This window comes from Vanacampus margaritifer, chromosome 20, assembly GCF_051991255.1.
Source record: "Vanacampus margaritifer isolate UIUO_Vmar chromosome 20, RoL_Vmar_1.0, whole genome shotgun sequence".
In the NCBI taxonomy this organism is placed as follows: Eukaryota; Metazoa; Chordata; class Actinopteri; order Syngnathiformes; family Syngnathidae; genus Vanacampus; species Vanacampus margaritifer.
Window position 1 is genome coordinate 10,268,047 of NC_135451.1, and position 18,383 is coordinate 10,286,429.

Here is an 18,383-nt window from a genome sequence, read left to right on the forward strand (position 1 = left end):
CAAAATTATGAACGTCAATGGATATAACATCCTTCTCTGCTTAATTTATGACTTGATCCTATTTTTTTCCACACACCTCTAGACTCGCAATTCTCCCCGCTAGTACGTGGGGGTCTCCTCGGTAGCGTCAGGGCGCCTCAAGGCTCGGCCACCTGCATGTCTTGGGGTGGATCCCACTATCGCACTTTTGACAAGAAGCACTTCCACTTCCAGGGTAGCTGCACTTACCTGCTGGCTTCATCCACTGATGGGACCTGGGCGGTGTACATCAGTACGGTCTGTGTCAGTGCAGGAAACTGCAGTAAGGTATGAAAGGTTTTCATTTCACTAGGGAGTGGACTATTTTCAGATATTTAACGAGCTGACTGCACAGTAGAATTAATTAAAGTTGAAATTTGCATCGGTTTGCATTCAGTAAAGTTTTTCATTGCAATGTTTTAATGTTTTTTTTTTCAGGCTCTGAGGATAATGATGGGCCTTGATTTGGTTGCAATTAATGAGAGAAATGTAACCCTCAACAACCTTCATGTTCCAATTGGTGAACCCCTCTTTCAAAATGGTATGCAGCCACTCAACTAACAAGAACAGAATTATTTGTTCGAGGACCTTCAACATGTATTCTAACAATATGGCATCTTTATTTATTAACTCATTCATTCCAAGCCATTTTCACTGAAGCAACCCCCTTTGCCCCGGCTGTTTTACTGGATTTTGACTGATTTTGCAAGGCCCACAGAATATTGTGCTCTATTGCTATAAAACATGTGACCTGCCAAAAGAAAAATCAGCGTCTCGTCTTTCACCAGGAAGAAAAAGTAAATTTGTATCTGTTTAAGTTTTGCAGCAATTAGCATTAGAATGTAGCTAAGTTTCATCAATATTCACATTCCTTGTGAAAACACTGCATCAGCAACAGCTTGGCTGATCTCTTATACTCTGCTACCACCTGCTGGCCGTTTTTGTAATAACTACCATTGCCTTAAGCCTCCTTTTCATGTCAGAAGCTGCATCAAAGCCTTCTATATGTTCTTGCATATAAAAAAGAAAAAGAGGAAAAAAAACGTGTAATTACGTTTTTGGAGAGAATGACGAAGTATTAAAATAAGTGAAGCAAAATGCACAATAACATAAAATAAAATGTAAAAATAACAGATCTCACATGATGACTAAAATAATCGATTTTCGACAAAATGGGAAATTAGCCAAATTTGGGTATAGGAAGTTTCTGCTCGACAGTGACGATATTGACATCCAGGCCAACTTATTTCAGTGATTTATTTCTCACCATTTGTAGGAGTGAGCGTGCACTGGCTTGGAGATTTTGTGTTTGTGGAGAGTGGCCTCGGGGTGAGGATGAAGTTTGACATGGTCAACACTGTCTATGTGACAGTAACGTCTGAGCATCTGGCAGCCACTAGAGGGCTTTGTGGAATCTACAACAACAACCCAAATGGTGCGTTAATTCAACTTTGACCAAAAAAAAAAAGTGATGATATTGACTTTTTACAATGGTGGTGTCATTTGTTTACTTTGTTTGTTATAGATGATTTCACCACAATTGGAGGAACCGTTTCCCAGTACGCTGCTAGCTTTGGCAACTCGTGGAAAGTTCCCGACCAGCAGAATGAAGTAGCGCTCCATATACGAATGAAATGCTTGTTGATTACTTCAAGATTTCTAATTGCTCCTCATATTCTTTTAAGGTCTGCAATGATGCTGCGGAATTGGGACACAGCTGTGACGTCACGGGAAATGCTGCCTTGCGCAGGCAAGCAGAGACCGTGTGCCATCGACTGCTAGAAAGCCCCTTCACGCAGTGCCATCCTCGTGTGAGTGTTAAATTTTACACATAAACATGAACTTTTTCGAACAACAAAATTCGTCATGCTACTTGTGCATCATATATGAGGCGAAAGTAAATTTTCTGTATTTTCATTGTCGCAAAAAACACACTACAGTATCATGTCATTCCATTGTTTGCAGTACAATATTTGTGTTTTCCCCCTCTTTTTCAGCTGGACCCAGCAGCGTACCGAGATACATGCCTGTATCTTTTCTGTAGCTTGCCACTCAAGGAAAGGGAAGCGGCAGTATGCGACACACTGGCGAGCTATGCTCGAGAGTGTGCCCAGCAACATGTCATCATAATTTGGAGGCGAGGCACCCTATGTGGTAATAAAATTAACATCATTGTTATGCTATTTCTATTTATTTAGTTATGCTCCCTTCAAGGGGAGCACAGTGTGAGACTGGGGGGGAAGAATTTTTATTAAATTAAATTAAATTAATTAATTAATTTAAAAAAATCAATTCAATTGTAATGGCACTTTCTTTCTTTTTTTATATTTTTAATTAGGGGTGTCATGCGATTATTTTTTTAATCGTAATTATTCACATGACTTTAATAGTTAACTCATGAATAATCGCAAATTTTATATCTGTTCTAAATGTACAATAAAAAAAAATCTTAACTGCTTGTTTACATAAAAGTGGAAAAAAATTCAAAATAATGGAAATATGGCTGCATCTTTTAGTCATTTATTATTTCATAATAATTCATAAGACTTAGTTAACATTAAAAATATGTACCGTACTGTAAAAAACGAGTGTGATATTGATTTGTGTTGAGGTCATTTTTTTCTGCCACTAGATGGCATAATTGCATTTGTAAGACGTTGGTGGCAACTCTTTTCATATTAAGAGCTATCTAATCTTTAACAGGAAGTAACTTCTGCACATTTTTAAATACAACATGACCCTAGTCTCCGCAAATATATGCATTATTATTAAATTTATTACTGCTAAATTTTGACGAGGACATGTGTGCTGCGTTGCGACTGGAATCCTCCCAGTACAGGATTTTAAGGGGCGGTCATTAATCACGTGTTTAAAAAAATTGTGGCGTTAAAGGAACTCAAAATTAACACACTAATTTTGACAAATGTCAGGTTCAGTCAACCTAGAACATTTAATAAACAATAGACAAGGAAGGAAGACGAGACTTAGATTCTTTTTACTTGCAAGGAGAACGGACAGAAAATGGATGAATGTGCAAATGATCTTAAATTTTTAATCTTGTTCTCATTCACACTTCTTTAAAAAAAAAAATCTGTCATTGTCTTCCTACCATCTCCCCAGCTCGCGTCTGTCCCAGAGGGCAAGTCTTTTCAGACTGTGTGTCCTCATGTCCCCCTAGCTGTGCATCCCCCCAACCCCCAGGGCCAGCTGCGTCCGTGGGCCAATGCCGGGAGGAGTGCGTTGGAGGGTGCGAGTGTCTTCCAGGACTCTATCTTCACCAGGGACAGTGCCTGAAAAGAGACGATTGCCCCTGTTTTCATCGTAGACATACATACCAGTCAGGGGACAAGATACAGCAGAGATGTAACACCTGGTGAGGTGGAAGTGTGTTTTTGTTTTTCTGTCACTCGATTCGCCTTTTTTTTTTTTTGGGTTGACATTTTCCATTTTCCTGACATAGCGTTTGTAGAGAAGGTCGGTGGCAATGCACTGGGGAGAAATGTGCTGCTCTGTGCAGTCTGGTGGGAGCGCTCCATGTTACCACCTTTGACAAAAAGAGATACTCCTTACAAGGAGGAGACTGTCCTTTTACCACTGTGGAGGTAAGAAAACGATATTCGCTGGACAAATTAAGTACACTGGTGCAAACAGATTAGATTCCGTCCAAAAGCTGCATCGGAAGAATCCAAGTAATAATCCTTGCTTTTGACTGACCTTATTACAGAGAAGACATTTTTTACTTGAGTTGTCCCACATCGCTTCAGTGCATCAATGTGTTTCCAGGACTACGTCGACCGAAAGCTAGTGGTGACCGTGCGCTCTGGCGAGTGCACAGCAGGGGGAGGAGGTGGTGCACCAGGCCTGGGTTGTCTAATAGAGATGAGCGTTACAGCACTTCGCACCACAGTCACCATCACAGACACTGGTGAGTTTGTTCATTGAGCACTGATAGGAGAGAAACAAATAGAAAAAATGAAAACATAAAATGGACTACTTGACGTCTTATCTGTTGTAATGTAAAAGTACATTTATCACCCATCTACAATCGGCGAAAATTAACAACATAATGGCCATTTTGTTTTGTTTTTACCCCTCTTACACTCTTATCACAACACACTTTTTACAGTATTTTTAGCTTCTCTTCTCGCTCTGTTGCTGTCATGAAATAGAATGCTAGCATATTACGTCACTTAAGGAAAGAAAAAAAAAGACTTGCCCGCATGGATTTCCAAATCAAAGACAACACGTGCTTGTCTTAAGCTGTTCACTAATTATGCCCAGCTGATGTTTACTGTAGAATCGATACATAAAACAAAAGACAGTTAAAGGTATACTGTATTTAAACACCAAAACGTTAAGTCCCCTAGCTTAATGCTAACATATAACGGGAAACACCATTCCTGTGTATGGTGTTTCCCATTATAGGTTAGCATTAAGCTAGGGGACTTAACATTTTGTATGGATAATGGATAAGAAAAAAAGGATCACATAAAAAGCCATTTTGATGTTTTGTTTTTATTTGTCCGTCCGTCCGTCCGTCCGTCTTCTTCCGCTTATCCGGGGTCGGGTCGCGGGGGCAGCAGCTTTAGCAGGGAAGCCCAGACTTCCCTCTCCCCAGCCACTTCAGCCAGCTCCTCCGACGGGGCCCCAAGGCGTTCCCAGGACAGCCGAGAGACATAGTCTCTCCAGCGTGTCCTGGGTTGTCCCCGGGGCCTCCTGCCGGTAGGACATGCCCGGAACACCTCCCCAGGGAGGCGTCCAGGAGGCATCCGAACCAGATGCCCGAGCCACCTCAACTGGTTCCTCTCAACGTGGAGGAGTAGCGGCTCGATGCTGAGTCCCTCCCGGATGACCGAGCTTCTCACCCTATCTCTAAGGAAGAGCCCGGCTACCCTGTGGAGGAAACTCATTTCGGCCGCTTGTATCCGGGATCTTGTTCTTTCGGTCACGACCCACAGCTCGTGACCATAGGTGAGGGCCACGAGCTGTGGGTCGTGACCGAAAGAACAAGATCCTAAGATGTCATTATTTGGTTAACTTGAAATTAGAATTCCTCTTAAGTTTAGTTACATTGTTTATTCTAGGCACAGTGACGTTGAATGGCCAAAGGGAACTGTTGCCTGTGGTGACCGGGGACCTGGTCGTGCGGAGGGTGTCGTCTGCCTTTCTTCTAATCCAGACTTTTGGAGCTCAGCTACTCTGGCACCTAGATGGACCCCTCGCCATCATTACCTTGCAGCCTCATTTCACAAACAAGGTAGCCTTCTTGTCAAATTCACTGTCAGCCTAGCTGACAAAATGCCTCCATTTTTGTGTTTATCTTGTTAGGTGCGAGGCCTTTGTGGAACACTGACCTGGAATCAGCATGATGATTTTATGACCCCAGAAGGGGACGTGGAGAGCAGCGTGTCGTCCTTTGCTGGCAAATTCAGCACAGGACATTGCACTCTACCTGGAGGAGCCCCTCCAGACCCCTGCACGACTTACACCCAGCAAAGACACTATGCTGACACTTTATGTGCCATCATACATAGCAGCGTATTCCAGGTTAGTTTGCAATGTTATGTGGGTCAATTAAACGGACTTTTTGTGTGTGTGCATGTGTGTGTTTCTGTATTTTTTGTTTTATATAAAATTTCATGAGAAGTCCCATTCCCTCTCTTTCTCCTCCATTTAGGCGTGCCACGACGTAGTGGAGAGGGAGCACTATTTCCGCCTGTGTCAATCCGAGGTGTGCAGCTGTGCGCCCCAGAAGGCCTGTCATTGCACAGTGCTCACTGCCTATGCCAGACATTGTGCCCAGGAGGGCATAGCTGTCCCTTGGCGTAACCAAACCTTCTGCTGTAAGTATGCAAGAACCCAATTGGAACTACAGCTAAAAAAATTCTAATGACCTCAGATAGTAATTGTATTCCTATGTCAAAGGTCAATAATTAGATGCATTAACTGAGGGCCTTCTAACTGTTAGGCCTTTTTTGAATTTTAGTCAAATGTCACGTAAATAAACTCCTGGCTGAAATTTTGTAAAATATAAACGCACAAAAGAACTATTGACAGTAGTTAACAGGTTGTGTAAACAGCCATTTTTTCTTCTATCTATCTATCTATCTATCTATCTATCTATCTATCTATCTATCTATCTATCTATCTATCTATCTATCTATCTATCTATCTATCTATCTATCTATCTATCTATAAGGCTAGCAAGCTAGCTAGCAATAAGTAAATTATCATTGCTAGCTAGCAAATTAGAAAGTCTATCTATCTATCTATCTATCTATCTATCTATCTATCTATCTATCTATCTATCTATCTATCTATCTAGAAGGCTAGCAAGCTAGCTAGCAATAAGTAAATTATCATTGCTAGCTAGCTAGCAAATTAGAAAGTCTGCCTATCTATCTATCTATCTATCTATCTATCTATCTATCTATCTATCTATCTATCTATCTATCTATCTATCTATCTATCTATCTATCTATCTATCTATCTATCTATCTATCTATCTATAAGGCTAGCAAGCTAGCTAGCAATAAGTAAATTATCATTGCTAGCTAGCTAGCAAATTAGAAAGTCTATCTATCTATCTATCTATCTATCTATCTATCTATCTATCTATCTATCTATCTATCTATCTATCTATCTAGAAGGCTAGCAAGCTAGCTAGCAATAAGTAAATTATCATTGCTAGCTAGCTAGCAAATTAGAAAGTCTGCCTATCTATCTATCTATCTATCTATCTATCTATCTATCTATCTATCTATCTATCTATCTATCTATCTATCTATCTATCTATCTATCTATCTATCTATCTATCTATCTATCTATAAGGCTAGCAAGCTAGCTAGCAATAAGTAAATTATCATTGCTACCTAGCTAGCAAATTAGAAAGTCTACCTGTCTGTCTGTCTGTCTGTCTGTCTATCTATCTATCTATCTATCTATCTATCTATCTATCTATCTATCTATCTATCTATCTATTGTTGACATTGTTAACATTTTTACTGTTTTATTTTACATTTGACCTGTTTTGCATTTCATTATAGATGTGTTGATGTAGGTGTTATTATGTTAACCTAATATAACCTGATTAATGCTTTTGACATTTAATTGACAGTTAATATGTTTCGTTTGTTTATCTAAGAAGTCTAGTTCCTGTTCGTCAGAAATCCGGTTTTCAAAAGTTCAAGGACGATCTAGTATACTGGGAGAATGTAATCTGATTTTGTACTTGGAGGGAGGGGGGGGGGTGCGTTTTCTAATAAAAATCCCGTGTCTGAGAGAGAGGACACACATTTGGACAGAAACATGGCTTGGTGAAATTATTTTGTGTCATCAGAAGCTTCTGATTAAAATACCTTGCAAGGACCCTCTTCACGAGATCTCAACTCTGATTTATTTGAACACGCAAAAGATTACTAAAACAGTAATTTCCTTCACTATCTATCTATCTATCCATCTGAAATGGTTAGATGGATTGCAATAGCAGATCTATGCTTGAAGAAAAATTCAAAGCGGAAGTAGATTTTTATATATTTTTGTTTTCTTAACTTGTGTTGGTCACGAATTGAGCCAGAGATGAAACAATAAACTACAGCGGGACATTACGAAGCAAAACCTGCGGCTATTGCAACACTTGCCAATCTTGTTCTCTTTGTTTCAACTTTTTACAGTTTTTTTCCATAGGTTTGGCACATTTCTTGAAACTGAGATGACATTTTCAAAACACCATGACCAAATCCGCAAATCACCTTACAATTGTTGCCAACTAAATGGCATTTCTCATTGCTTTCATCAAATTGCCAATGTCTTAGTACATGTCTCAATTGCCTCAGTGGATCTGTGCAAATGGTTGTGTATATTTAGCTTACAGTTAGCACAATGTGCCCACATTTAGCACATTTTCCAAATGAATAGATCTTGCTGATCGAAGTGGATTTGTTGTTTTTCAGTCTAATGGCTGTCTTCTCCAAAACATGTCAGCAGGAATTCAGTGTGTAAGTCATAATATGCTAAATCATCTGTTGAATTGTCTGTTTTGGGAGAGATATGAGCTTTTGCAGATGATCCACGGTGTTGTGAAAAATCATCCAAGTTACTTTTGCCAAAAGCACTTAGTGAATGCAGATAAGCCAAATCAATTGAGAAGGATCTTTGTAGTTGGGAGCTTGGAGTGAAGCATGGGTGACCAGTTTTGGGATAGATATGTGCTTTTGTTAATGAACTGCTTGTGCGCAAATGTAAGCCTGTTTGACCAAATGAGCTTGCAGTTTTGAAAATGTCATCTCACTTTCAAGAAATGGGGGCAAACCTATGCAGAAAAACTGTAACTCTCTCATTGCCAATGATTAACATGCTAATTTTCACAGCCTATTTCCTCCTGTCTCCCCAGCGGTGCAGTGTTCCGGGGGTCAGGTGCATCACGAGTGCGGTCGAGCATGCGGCCGCAAGTGTTCGGACCTGCAGCACGGCTGGAGCTGTGATGATGACGGTAGTAGTGGTGGTGGTGGTGGTGGTGACGAGTTATGTGTTCCGGGTTGCCAATGTCCTGCAGGACTAGTGCAGGACTACCAAGGCCAGTGTGTGCCCACCACTATGTGCTCTTGTGTGCAAGGAGACAAGACATATCTACCGGGGGATATTGTTCAGAACAGCTGTAACATCTGGTATGTTGAAAGCGAAGATGACATTTATGAGACTAAGGATGTTTGTTTGTTTTTGTCAACAGTAGTGCTTGTCGCACCCTTCCACAGGTAGTGAAAATCGGTGAATATTTGCCGTCCCAACTTAAAAGGTTTATAATGAATTACAGATGACAGATGGCGGTAAAGCACACTTTTGTCTAAATCAAGCTCCTCAACTCATTTGACTCACTTTAATCTGCATTGCCATAAAGGGAATTTTTTTTTACCAAGCATATTGTTATTTTGTATAGATATTGTGAAAGTAAGTTAAAAATAACAATATAAGGTTATAGGTTAACAATATAATCTCTTGTTCAACCAAGGGTACAGATGCTATCTTTTACGGCACGTCATAAAAAAACCACCATCTGTGCTCCACTTTAGTTGCGATAAATAATCAATAAGTAAACCACAGTTTATGCCACTTGAAGGACACAGCTTGACATACTGGATATGTCTTCTTCCCTTCTCTTAATACTTCTTGTTGAGGCTGAAAACGGTGTCACTATAAGCTAAATAAAATCAAAATATCTTCAAAACTGTTATTTTTCAGGAAATATAAAAATGGCATCTTTTTTGCATTATTATACAATGTCTAGTTAAAGTTAGTGGGATATATATATATAAAACATAAAAATATAACCTATACACATGTACGACAATAATTATCCATTGTTCATATGTTGAATTTCTTCGTTGCTCAGGGAATAATGATTCAAATGGCTCAACATTCTGTAATATTCATTTAACCTTTATTTATTCAGATAAGCCACTTGAGAACAGGTTCTCATGAGCAAAGCCAACCTGGCAACAGATAGCAGAGTAAAACAAAGCAAAACTAAATAAAATACATAAGACAACAAAAGAGTACAATGTGATATACATTTTAGAGTACAATACATCATACATAGCACATGGTGAAAAAAAGTTCATAAACAGGCTAAAATCAAGTGCCGCTATTCCTCTAGCATCCCTCGCTATCTTTTTCAGCAAAAAATACATAAAAAATGGCATCTGGCACCCAGTAGATGTATTAGAAATCGTTTTAAATACTTTTACATCAAATTTTTGAATGTCCGTCCGTCTTCAATTTTTAATTTTTTTTGAAAAATTGTCTTGACAGCTTGAAAAAGCTTGACATTTTTGAATGTTAAATACCAAAGTCCCTGATGCGAAGAGAGAGTCTGCCACAATTTTTAAATGGATATAGGCACACATTCTTCAAAGCCTTGCATCTGGTGGCGCAAGAGCTCTGATGAAATCACTCTATGTTCCTGCTTCTTTCCACAGGATAGGTTGATTTCATTGCTTCTCTTCGCCACAAAGCAGCTGTGATGGTCGCTCTTGGCAAATTTATGGATCACAGTGTGAATAATTGCACATATGTCTATTATGAAATTCCAAACACAACACCGTACTTAACTTTATTGCTTCTGGTCCCTGACTTCTCCACTTACAGTGTGTGCGAGGAGGGGCGTTTTAATTGCACGCAGGGCCCCTGTGAAGAGTTCAACAAGTGTCCCGGCTCTCTGATCTACGCTCCACGTTCCTGCCTCCTCACGTGCTCCAGTTTGGACCCTCCAAGTCAGCAGCAAGGTTCCGGCCTCCAGAGTTGCCGAGAGCCCCTATCTGGCTGTGTGTGCCCCCATGGCACTGTATTGCTTGTAAGTGAAAACTCAACTTTTGAACCGGACAAAGCAAACCGTTTTGTTATGTCATATGTTTTGCTTTTTAGGCTTTGTTTTGCTTTAATATCGGTGGAATTCATAACCTTGTTACAGTGACATCAAAACTAATGCAAGCTATCAAGCTTTAAAAAACAAAAACAAATCTACATTTGAAAAAAAAAGTTTTTTTTGTGCTCACACGCACTCCTGAAATGCTCTCATGTACAACAGAAATGCTTTTTACATGATACCCTCTCACACACACACACAAGTGAAATACACATCAGACTGAAATGTACTCATACGATAACTGAAATGCTCTCATACATCAAACTGAAACGCTATCTTAAATTTTCTTGAAAGACTCTCATATACATTACTGAAAAAGCTCTCATATATACGCTACTGAAAGGCTTTTACACATTAGCCTCTGTAATTAGAAAAAAGATTGTTACAGTTATATGTATGTAATTAATGAATTATTTCCCCGTCACATTGCAAGAAATAATTAATATTTGAATATATATATATATATATATATATATATATATATATATATATCATTTTATACCAAATTCTAAATGATTGAATTTTTTGCAGTTTTTCCTTCACATGAATTTTGTCTTTTCCTGTAGGGCGATCAGTGTGTCCTGCCTGCCGAGTGCCCGTGTCGCCATAATGGCCGCCTCTACTACAGCAATGACACCATCACCAAAGACTGCAACACGTGGTATTTAGACACAGTGACAATGAATAAAGATAGCCTTTGGAATATGTACTTTTCAGAGGTGGCAAATCCAGGTCCAGAAAGTTAAAAACCCTGCCACAGTTTGGCTTTAGCCCCTTCTGCTAGCTAGCTAGCTAGCTCCCTAAAAGGTAAACAAGCACCAAGGGAGCTAGCTAGGGAGCTAACCAGCTAGCACCATGGGCTAAAGCCAAACTGTAGCAGGGTTTTTACCTCCTCGACCTGGATTTGCCACCTCTAGTACTTTTCAATCAGTGTTTGGCATGTAACTTCCATTTTGCAATAGCATCCAGAAGCTTATTTCTTAAATCATTTTAAATTTGTTTCTATTTCATCTTTAAGCATGCAATGTTACAGTATTTTTTGTTCCCCTGTGATTTTTGTTCCCCAATGATTGCTTAATCGGTGAAAATCTATTTTCAAAATGTCACCAATCTCTTGATTTCCTCTTGCAGTGTATGTAAGGAACGCCACTGGCACTGCAGCCAGTCGGCCTGCGCTGGCATGTGTGTGGCTACTGGCGACCCTCATTATGTGACGTTCGATGGTCGCTACTTCTCTTTCCTGGGCGACTGCCAGTATGTGCTGGCGAGGGAGACCAGTGGTTTGTTCAGTGTCACCGCGGAGAACGTGCCCTGCGGAAGCACCGGGGTCACCTGTACCAAGTCCGTTACCCTCAGCCTGGGCAATACCATCATACACTTGCTGAGAGGTAAGAAATCTTGTTAAAGGGGAAGTCAACCTTAAACATTTCTTGACAATAATATGTTATATGTGACCTAACTAGTCTAAACATGACATTCTGATTCATATTATATTTGTGGAATATGAGTTATGAAGCAAAATCCTGCCGTTTTTATTCATCTCAGGGGGCGGCCATTTTGCTACTTGCTGTCAACGGAAGATGACATCACAGTTGCTCAGGGCTCAGGCAACGACCAATCATAGCTCACCTGTGTTCTGAAGCTAGGCTGTGATTGGTTGTTACCTGAAACCTGAGCTACAGTGATGTCATCTTCAGTCGACAGCAAGTGGCAAAATGGCCGCCTTCTGATCTTGATAACAACTGCTGAATTTTGCTGCTAACCTCATATTCAACTAATGCAATATTGACCAAAAATACTGCATTTAGACTAGTGGTGCTGCATAGAACATATTATTGGAGTGTGCATGTAAAATGCTTAGTACCGGCCTGTAAGAGTTTGCAATAATCTAATCTTTAATTTAGGTAAAGCCGTGACCGTTAATGGAATGCCAGTTACTCTACCGAAGACCTACAGCGGAAGTGGACTGATTTTGGAACAAGTGGGCATGTTTGTGTCGCTTTCCTCCAGACTTGGGGTCTCTCTGTTGTGGGATGGAGGTAAGAATCACCCACAGTCTTGATAGAACCTCACGCTTAAGTGCGTTTTCACTATGAAGTCATACAGATGTGTTGTTTTTGCCAAAAATAACTGGGATGATTTTGCACACCATGGATCATTTGCAAAAGCTCTTATCTCTCCCAAAACAGCTTACCTATATGTCAAAATCAAATTTCTTTGTCAGTGCCCCCACAATGCATCATCCCTTTGGCATTGTGTGAGCACTGCAAGTCAAAATGATTAGATGCTTTGTCACAACGGCAGAGGTGCCGCTAACAAAATACAACTCTGTATAAAACAGAGGGGAAAAAGGATTTTACAAGCGCAATTTTTAAAGTTTGCGGTTGAGTTTGCGGAAAGTGCAACAAAAGTCTAAGCTGAATTCTGTATATTTATGAAAAACTAAAGACTACGAAGAGGAAAACCTCCAAAACCTGCAGCATGCTGGCCCTCGAGATCGAGTTTTGCATGTTTGCACAGATGTGTTGTTTTTGCCAAATATAGAAATGAAACCGTTTCAGTGCATGTTGCTTGCAGGTATGCGCTTGTACGTGCGTCTGGCTGCACACTTGCGGGGAAACGTCGGCGGCCTGTGCGGTAACTTTGACGGCGACACGGAGAACGACTTCACCACACGACAAGGCATAGTGGAGTCCACTGCTGAGCTTTTTGGAAATTCTTGGAAGGTCAGCCCATCCTGCCCGGATGTTGCAGACCAAGATCTGCGAGACCCCTGCACAGTGAGTTCAACATGCACCGATTCACGTGAAATGTGTGACTCTAAAATGATAAAATGGCAAAAACATGAATGGATTGATAGTGGTGACATTAAAAGACAATTTATGCACAGGTCAACTTGCACAGAGTACCATGGGCCAGGAAAAGATGTGGCATCATGACTCAGGAGCTCTTTTCGCCTTGCCACCTTGAGGTGCCCTTCCAGCAGTATTACGACTGGTGTGTCTTTGATGCTTGCGGGTGAGTAACAACATTTTATTAGTATTCATTTTGCCATGTCTACCAAAGAGAGAATGTGTGTAGCTTTGCTGGCAGTTTACAGTTGTTTTTTTTTTTTACCTGTATTTATTTTGCTGAGGATCCATACAAAAAATATTTTCATATTTTATTATCTCTTAATACAGATTATTTTCTTTTTGCCTTGTGCTCACTATTATTAAGATCCTTGATAATACCTCAGTGTATTCAAGTTCTGCTCAAACTTTTCAGTACGTTTAATGCTGACCTAAAAACGTTATTCAAAACCATTTATTTTGTGATTGTAACTTGCTCATCTACATTGTATAGGGATGTTCGATACCAATTTATTTTTAGACCAATACCGATACTCAAATATTCAGTACTCACCGATACTGATACCAAATTTCCCCCCAAAATAATGTCAGATAATAAAATTTTTAAAAAAGACATACACTATATATCCCAACTACAGCAAATTTCCTTAAAATTGAATCAAATGAATGGCAATTATATTGTTTCAATTTGCTCATAAAAGTCATTTTGCATAGAGCACACAATAAAACGAATAAAAAAATAAAATTAAAATAAAATAAAATAAGATAATCCAGTGACAAGAAAAAAAAAGCAAGTAGCAAAAAACGGGGGAATTTTCTGCCTATTCACATTTTTAAAAAAATCCAGTATTAACTGATTTGCTCCCAAAAATGTATAAAAACATTCCATTTTAAATATTGCCTAATTTTTTTTTTTACCGGTATACGTTTTTTATTATTATTTTTTATTTCTAGAGCATACAGAAGGCTTTGATGCAGCCTCTAACCTGAATAGGTTGCTTAAAGCAATGGAAGTTATTAGCAGGTGGCAGCAGAGTATAAGAGATCAACCAGGGCCATGTTACAAAAAAGCTCTTTTCCCCTGTGTTTTCAATAGGTTTGTGAATAATGATGAAACTATATTCTCATGCTAATTGCTGCAAAATGAAAACAGATACAAATATACTTTTTTTCTCCTGATGAAAGTAGATTCTAATCTAATCTTTCTTTTGGTAGTGTCCATGTTTTTATAGTATTAGAACACAATATTGTGTGGGCCTTGCATAATGAGTCAAAATCCAGAAAAAACAGCCGGGAGCAAAGGGGGTTGCTTCAGTGAAAATAGCTGTGAGCGAATGAGTTAATCAGAATGTTGTGTTGTGGGGGTACAAATAACATTTGTGTTGTAAAGAAAAAAATTGGGTTGCCTTTGCTTCTGTAAAGAGCAAGACTAAGATAATTTTGCAAGCAGTAAAGGTGAACACTAAATGAAGGTCAGTGCTCTTTCCCTCCTCTCACTTTCAGCTGTGACTCTGGCGGGGACTGCGAGTGCTTGTGCACAGCCATCGCCACCTATGCAGAGGAGTGTAACCGCAGGGGCGTCTACATCCGCTGGCGGTCTCAGGAGCTCTGCCGTATGTACACAGAGAATGAAATTGGTCTGTTTTTCCAGGAGACTGTTTCTAAATTTCGATCTCTGTTTCTCGTTTTGTCAAAGCCCTGCAGTGTGAAAATGGGCTCGTTTATGACCCCTGCGGTCCAGCTTGCTCCCCTTCATGCCCCATTGTGCAGCACAGTCCGCACTCCCAGTGTGACCTCCTCTCCTGTGTGGAGGGCTGCTTCTGCCCTGCTGGTACAGTTCGATATGGTAAGATTGATCAAACACATTTCGGGGCACATTTCGTCAAATCGAGACTGCTTGTCTACTGCAAGACAGAATATTAAATAAAGTTTCTGGAAGGCCATTTATGATGTGTTTTTTATTCTGTAGGTGACAGCTGTGCAGTTCCTACCCAATGTCCATGTGAGTGGGAGGGGTCCATGTTTCCTCCTGGAACTACGGTCAATCAACACTGCCAGAACTGGTCAGTCCATGTCAACGCATATAAAGAAATTCACATTCCAAATGTGTTTTCTGGTCACTTTGTATTACACCGAATCCGTGGCCTTCTTCTGCTTATATTCATCCAGTTCTTGTGAAGACGGTGTGTGGCAATGTGACGGGGTGGCTTGCCCCCCTCCTCCGCCGACCTGTCTGGAATCCGAGTTCTCCTGCGTAAGTGGTCGCTGCATCCCCTCTCAATGGCTATGTGACAATGAAGACGACTGTGGTGATGGCTCTGATGAGATTTGTCCATTCACCTGCTCACCGGAACATTTCCGCTGTACCAGCACGCCAAGGTAGGCCCTCGCTCACTTTGCTTTAGCACGGGATTGGTTTTTAAAATGTAAGATACCACACGTTACAATGTCAAAATATTGTGTTTGTAGGGACCAATCAAAAATGTATGCACTTATACTATATATATTTATTTAATAATAATAATAGTAATTATTATTATGTCTTTATTTTTCATGTATTTTATTTATATATTTTTACTATGAAAAGATGGCACCAAAATATAAATTTTATTGCTTCGGCCTGAGCACAAAAACAGCAAATAAGTAGGTTTTCATCAAACAATATATATATATATATATATATATATATATATATATATATATACAATATATAAATGCCAAACTGCAAAGATGCAGACGCTCACTACTTATCTGGAAACTCCACTGCATTGGCAATTTCCTGCCAGCTCTTCTCTTTGTAATCTATATTGTAATAAAGGACACATTTTATGTACACGACTCACTTCTTAATTAGATAACATTCACTTGCAGTTCTTTTATATCAGCAAATATAACATATTTACAACCCTGGTGTCAATGAGATCAGAGGCAGCAATGACATTATCAGCATAAATGTTACTGGGTCAGAGTGACTATAGATGGTGCACAATTCAGATTGTGTGTATAGTATAAATATTTAACTAAATATTTTAAATATTGCAAAATATTTTATTAATAATAATAATATTTTTTATTTTTAACTCATTCACTGCCATTGACGGCTATAAACGTCAAAAAATTATTTTAACCTTTTCTATTAGTTTAAAAAAAAATCAATTTCTGTTAACAAGAGTAGGAAAACCTAGATTTTTTTTATTGTACATTTAGAACTATATAAAATTTGTGATTAATCTTGAGTTAACTAGTGAAGTCATGCGATTAAATACGATTTAAAAAAATTAAATCACCTGACACCCCGAATTTTGAATAATCTTTTTTTTTAATGAATTTATGGCAGTGAATGAGTTAATTTAATCATAATAATATTTTTTTTAATAATTATCATTAATAATAAGAAGAATTAAAATGCATGATGTTAGTGCATCAATACCATCATCAAAATGACGAATTGTTACCGAGAAAGAAACTCCATGCACTGAAACGGCATTTTTTGTTGGGTTTGTCAGTGGACCATGTCTGAACCTGGCTTTACGTTGTGATGGCCACCCAGACTGTGCTGACCAATCAGATGAGGAGTTCTGTGGACCCGCCACTCCAGTGCCCCTGTGCCCACCAGGGGAGTTTCAGTGCGCCAGTGGGAAATGTCTCTCAGCCAGCCGTGTGTGCGACGGACGGCTAGACTGTGGATTTGCCGATGGTTCAGATGAGCAAGGTAACGCAACTGGTGTATTGACAAATAGTTCCTATCATATGCAGGGTCATTTAAATGTACTTATCAAGCTAATATGTGACGAATGAGGTCCTACTCCTATTTACTGTGATGAATTCTGTTTCCTGGCCCAGATTGTGGTGTGGTGTGTGATGATGGGGAGTTCCTATGTGCTGGAGGCCGATGTATTCTCTATCTTCATCGATGTGACGGTCACGATGATTGCGGAGATCTCAGTGATGAAAGGGGGTATGTTTGCAGATATGCTAATAGTTAATAATAATAAAAAAAAATCATAAATAAAAACAGTTCAGTTTCAGCTTTAAATATTTTGTTTTGTTTCCTAGTAACAAATAGTATTCATTTTTTCACTGGTTTTTAGGTGTGTCTGTGCACAAACTGAATTTCAGTGCCCAGGGGCCCAGTGTGTCCCTCTAGAGAAAGTGTGTGATGGACATAAAGACTGCCCACATGGCACAGATGAAGCTGTCTGTCCAATCAGAGGTAAAATAAGCATTTGAAGCATCCTGTAAAATAATACATTTGAGGTGCGGTATTGTATATGAGCAAAAATGATTTCAGTAGTGAGCGTCAAGAGTATTTTAGTATTGTGTGTAAGAATGTTTCAGATGTTTTTTTTTGGGTTATATATAGTGACATGTGGACCAGACCAGTTTGCCTGTGGTGATGGCACATGTGTTTCCATAACTACGCTGTGCGATGGAATACGAGATTGCCCGGCCGGAGAGGATGAAAGACGAACCAACTGCTACTCTTTCATAACACCGCTTCCTTCACCTTTGACCCCGACTGTGCCTACCTCAGGTAGTGATATGATAAACACACAAAAAAAAAAGGATAGTTTTTCTAATCCACTCGCTCGGTAGCTGTGGATTTTGAGCAGATTCGGTTGATCATTTTGACCCAGCAAGATTGGCTTGCAAATTGAATTTGGACATGCTCAACAGCTGAAGTGAGTTGAAGTAAATTTAACCCTGGAGAACCCAAGAACCCTTTTCTTCTTTGGAAAATTTTGAATTATACATTAAATGACTGCTATAAGTTCACTGAATACCAAAATATATGTTTTTTCAATTTTAACCCTTGTTTTTTGAACTAGCTCAGAGTTGCTAATTTATCAAAAAATATATATAAAACATACTCCTAGGCATTCTGCAACATGATATGAAATAGATTAACTAAAAAAACACAATTTTATCATCTGATGGTTTGCTGAGAAGATGGTTTTGTTTGGATTGAATTCCAGCTCGACAAAACAGCATGTTGCCAGCCATCTTGTCACCACCACTCTGGCTCATGTAAGTGCAATATTCATCCACTAGATGGCCCCATGCAGGGGTCAGAAGTGGCACTCTGGACTTTT

General features: G+C 39.4%; 1 protein-coding gene across 1 annotated transcript in view; it reads left to right on the plus strand.

Annotated features, from left to right (window-relative positions):
• sspo (SCO-spondin) overlaps nucleotides 1-18,383 on the plus strand; it is a 78,506-nt gene that overhangs the window by 4,633 nt on the left and 55,490 nt on the right. Inside the window, exons 5-31 of the mRNA XM_077554228.1 lie at nucleotides 83-306; nucleotides 457-559; nucleotides 1,295-1,453; nucleotides 1,544-1,629; nucleotides 1,704-1,829; nucleotides 2,016-2,172; nucleotides 3,139-3,391; nucleotides 3,479-3,620; nucleotides 3,802-3,943; nucleotides 5,103-5,275; nucleotides 5,347-5,565; nucleotides 5,696-5,861; nucleotides 8,411-8,684; nucleotides 10,162-10,366; nucleotides 11,005-11,099; nucleotides 11,570-11,826; nucleotides 12,343-12,477; nucleotides 13,016-13,218; nucleotides 13,329-13,456; nucleotides 14,794-14,903; nucleotides 14,987-15,136; nucleotides 15,260-15,353; nucleotides 15,460-15,669; nucleotides 16,797-17,002; nucleotides 17,134-17,248; nucleotides 17,382-17,503; nucleotides 17,654-17,824. Coding sequence (XP_077410354.1) covers nucleotides 83-306; nucleotides 457-559; nucleotides 1,295-1,453; nucleotides 1,544-1,629; nucleotides 1,704-1,829; nucleotides 2,016-2,172; nucleotides 3,139-3,391; nucleotides 3,479-3,620; nucleotides 3,802-3,943; nucleotides 5,103-5,275; nucleotides 5,347-5,565; nucleotides 5,696-5,861; nucleotides 8,411-8,684; nucleotides 10,162-10,366; nucleotides 11,005-11,099; nucleotides 11,570-11,826; nucleotides 12,343-12,477; nucleotides 13,016-13,218; nucleotides 13,329-13,456; nucleotides 14,794-14,903; nucleotides 14,987-15,136; nucleotides 15,260-15,353; nucleotides 15,460-15,669; nucleotides 16,797-17,002; nucleotides 17,134-17,248; nucleotides 17,382-17,503; nucleotides 17,654-17,824 — 4,425 coding nt within the window. The remainder of the gene's footprint in view (nucleotides 1-82; nucleotides 307-456; nucleotides 560-1,294; nucleotides 1,454-1,543; nucleotides 1,630-1,703; nucleotides 1,830-2,015; nucleotides 2,173-3,138; nucleotides 3,392-3,478; nucleotides 3,621-3,801; nucleotides 3,944-5,102; nucleotides 5,276-5,346; nucleotides 5,566-5,695; nucleotides 5,862-8,410; nucleotides 8,685-10,161; nucleotides 10,367-11,004; nucleotides 11,100-11,569; nucleotides 11,827-12,342; nucleotides 12,478-13,015; nucleotides 13,219-13,328; nucleotides 13,457-14,793; nucleotides 14,904-14,986; nucleotides 15,137-15,259; nucleotides 15,354-15,459; nucleotides 15,670-16,796; nucleotides 17,003-17,133; nucleotides 17,249-17,381; nucleotides 17,504-17,653; nucleotides 17,825-18,383) is intronic.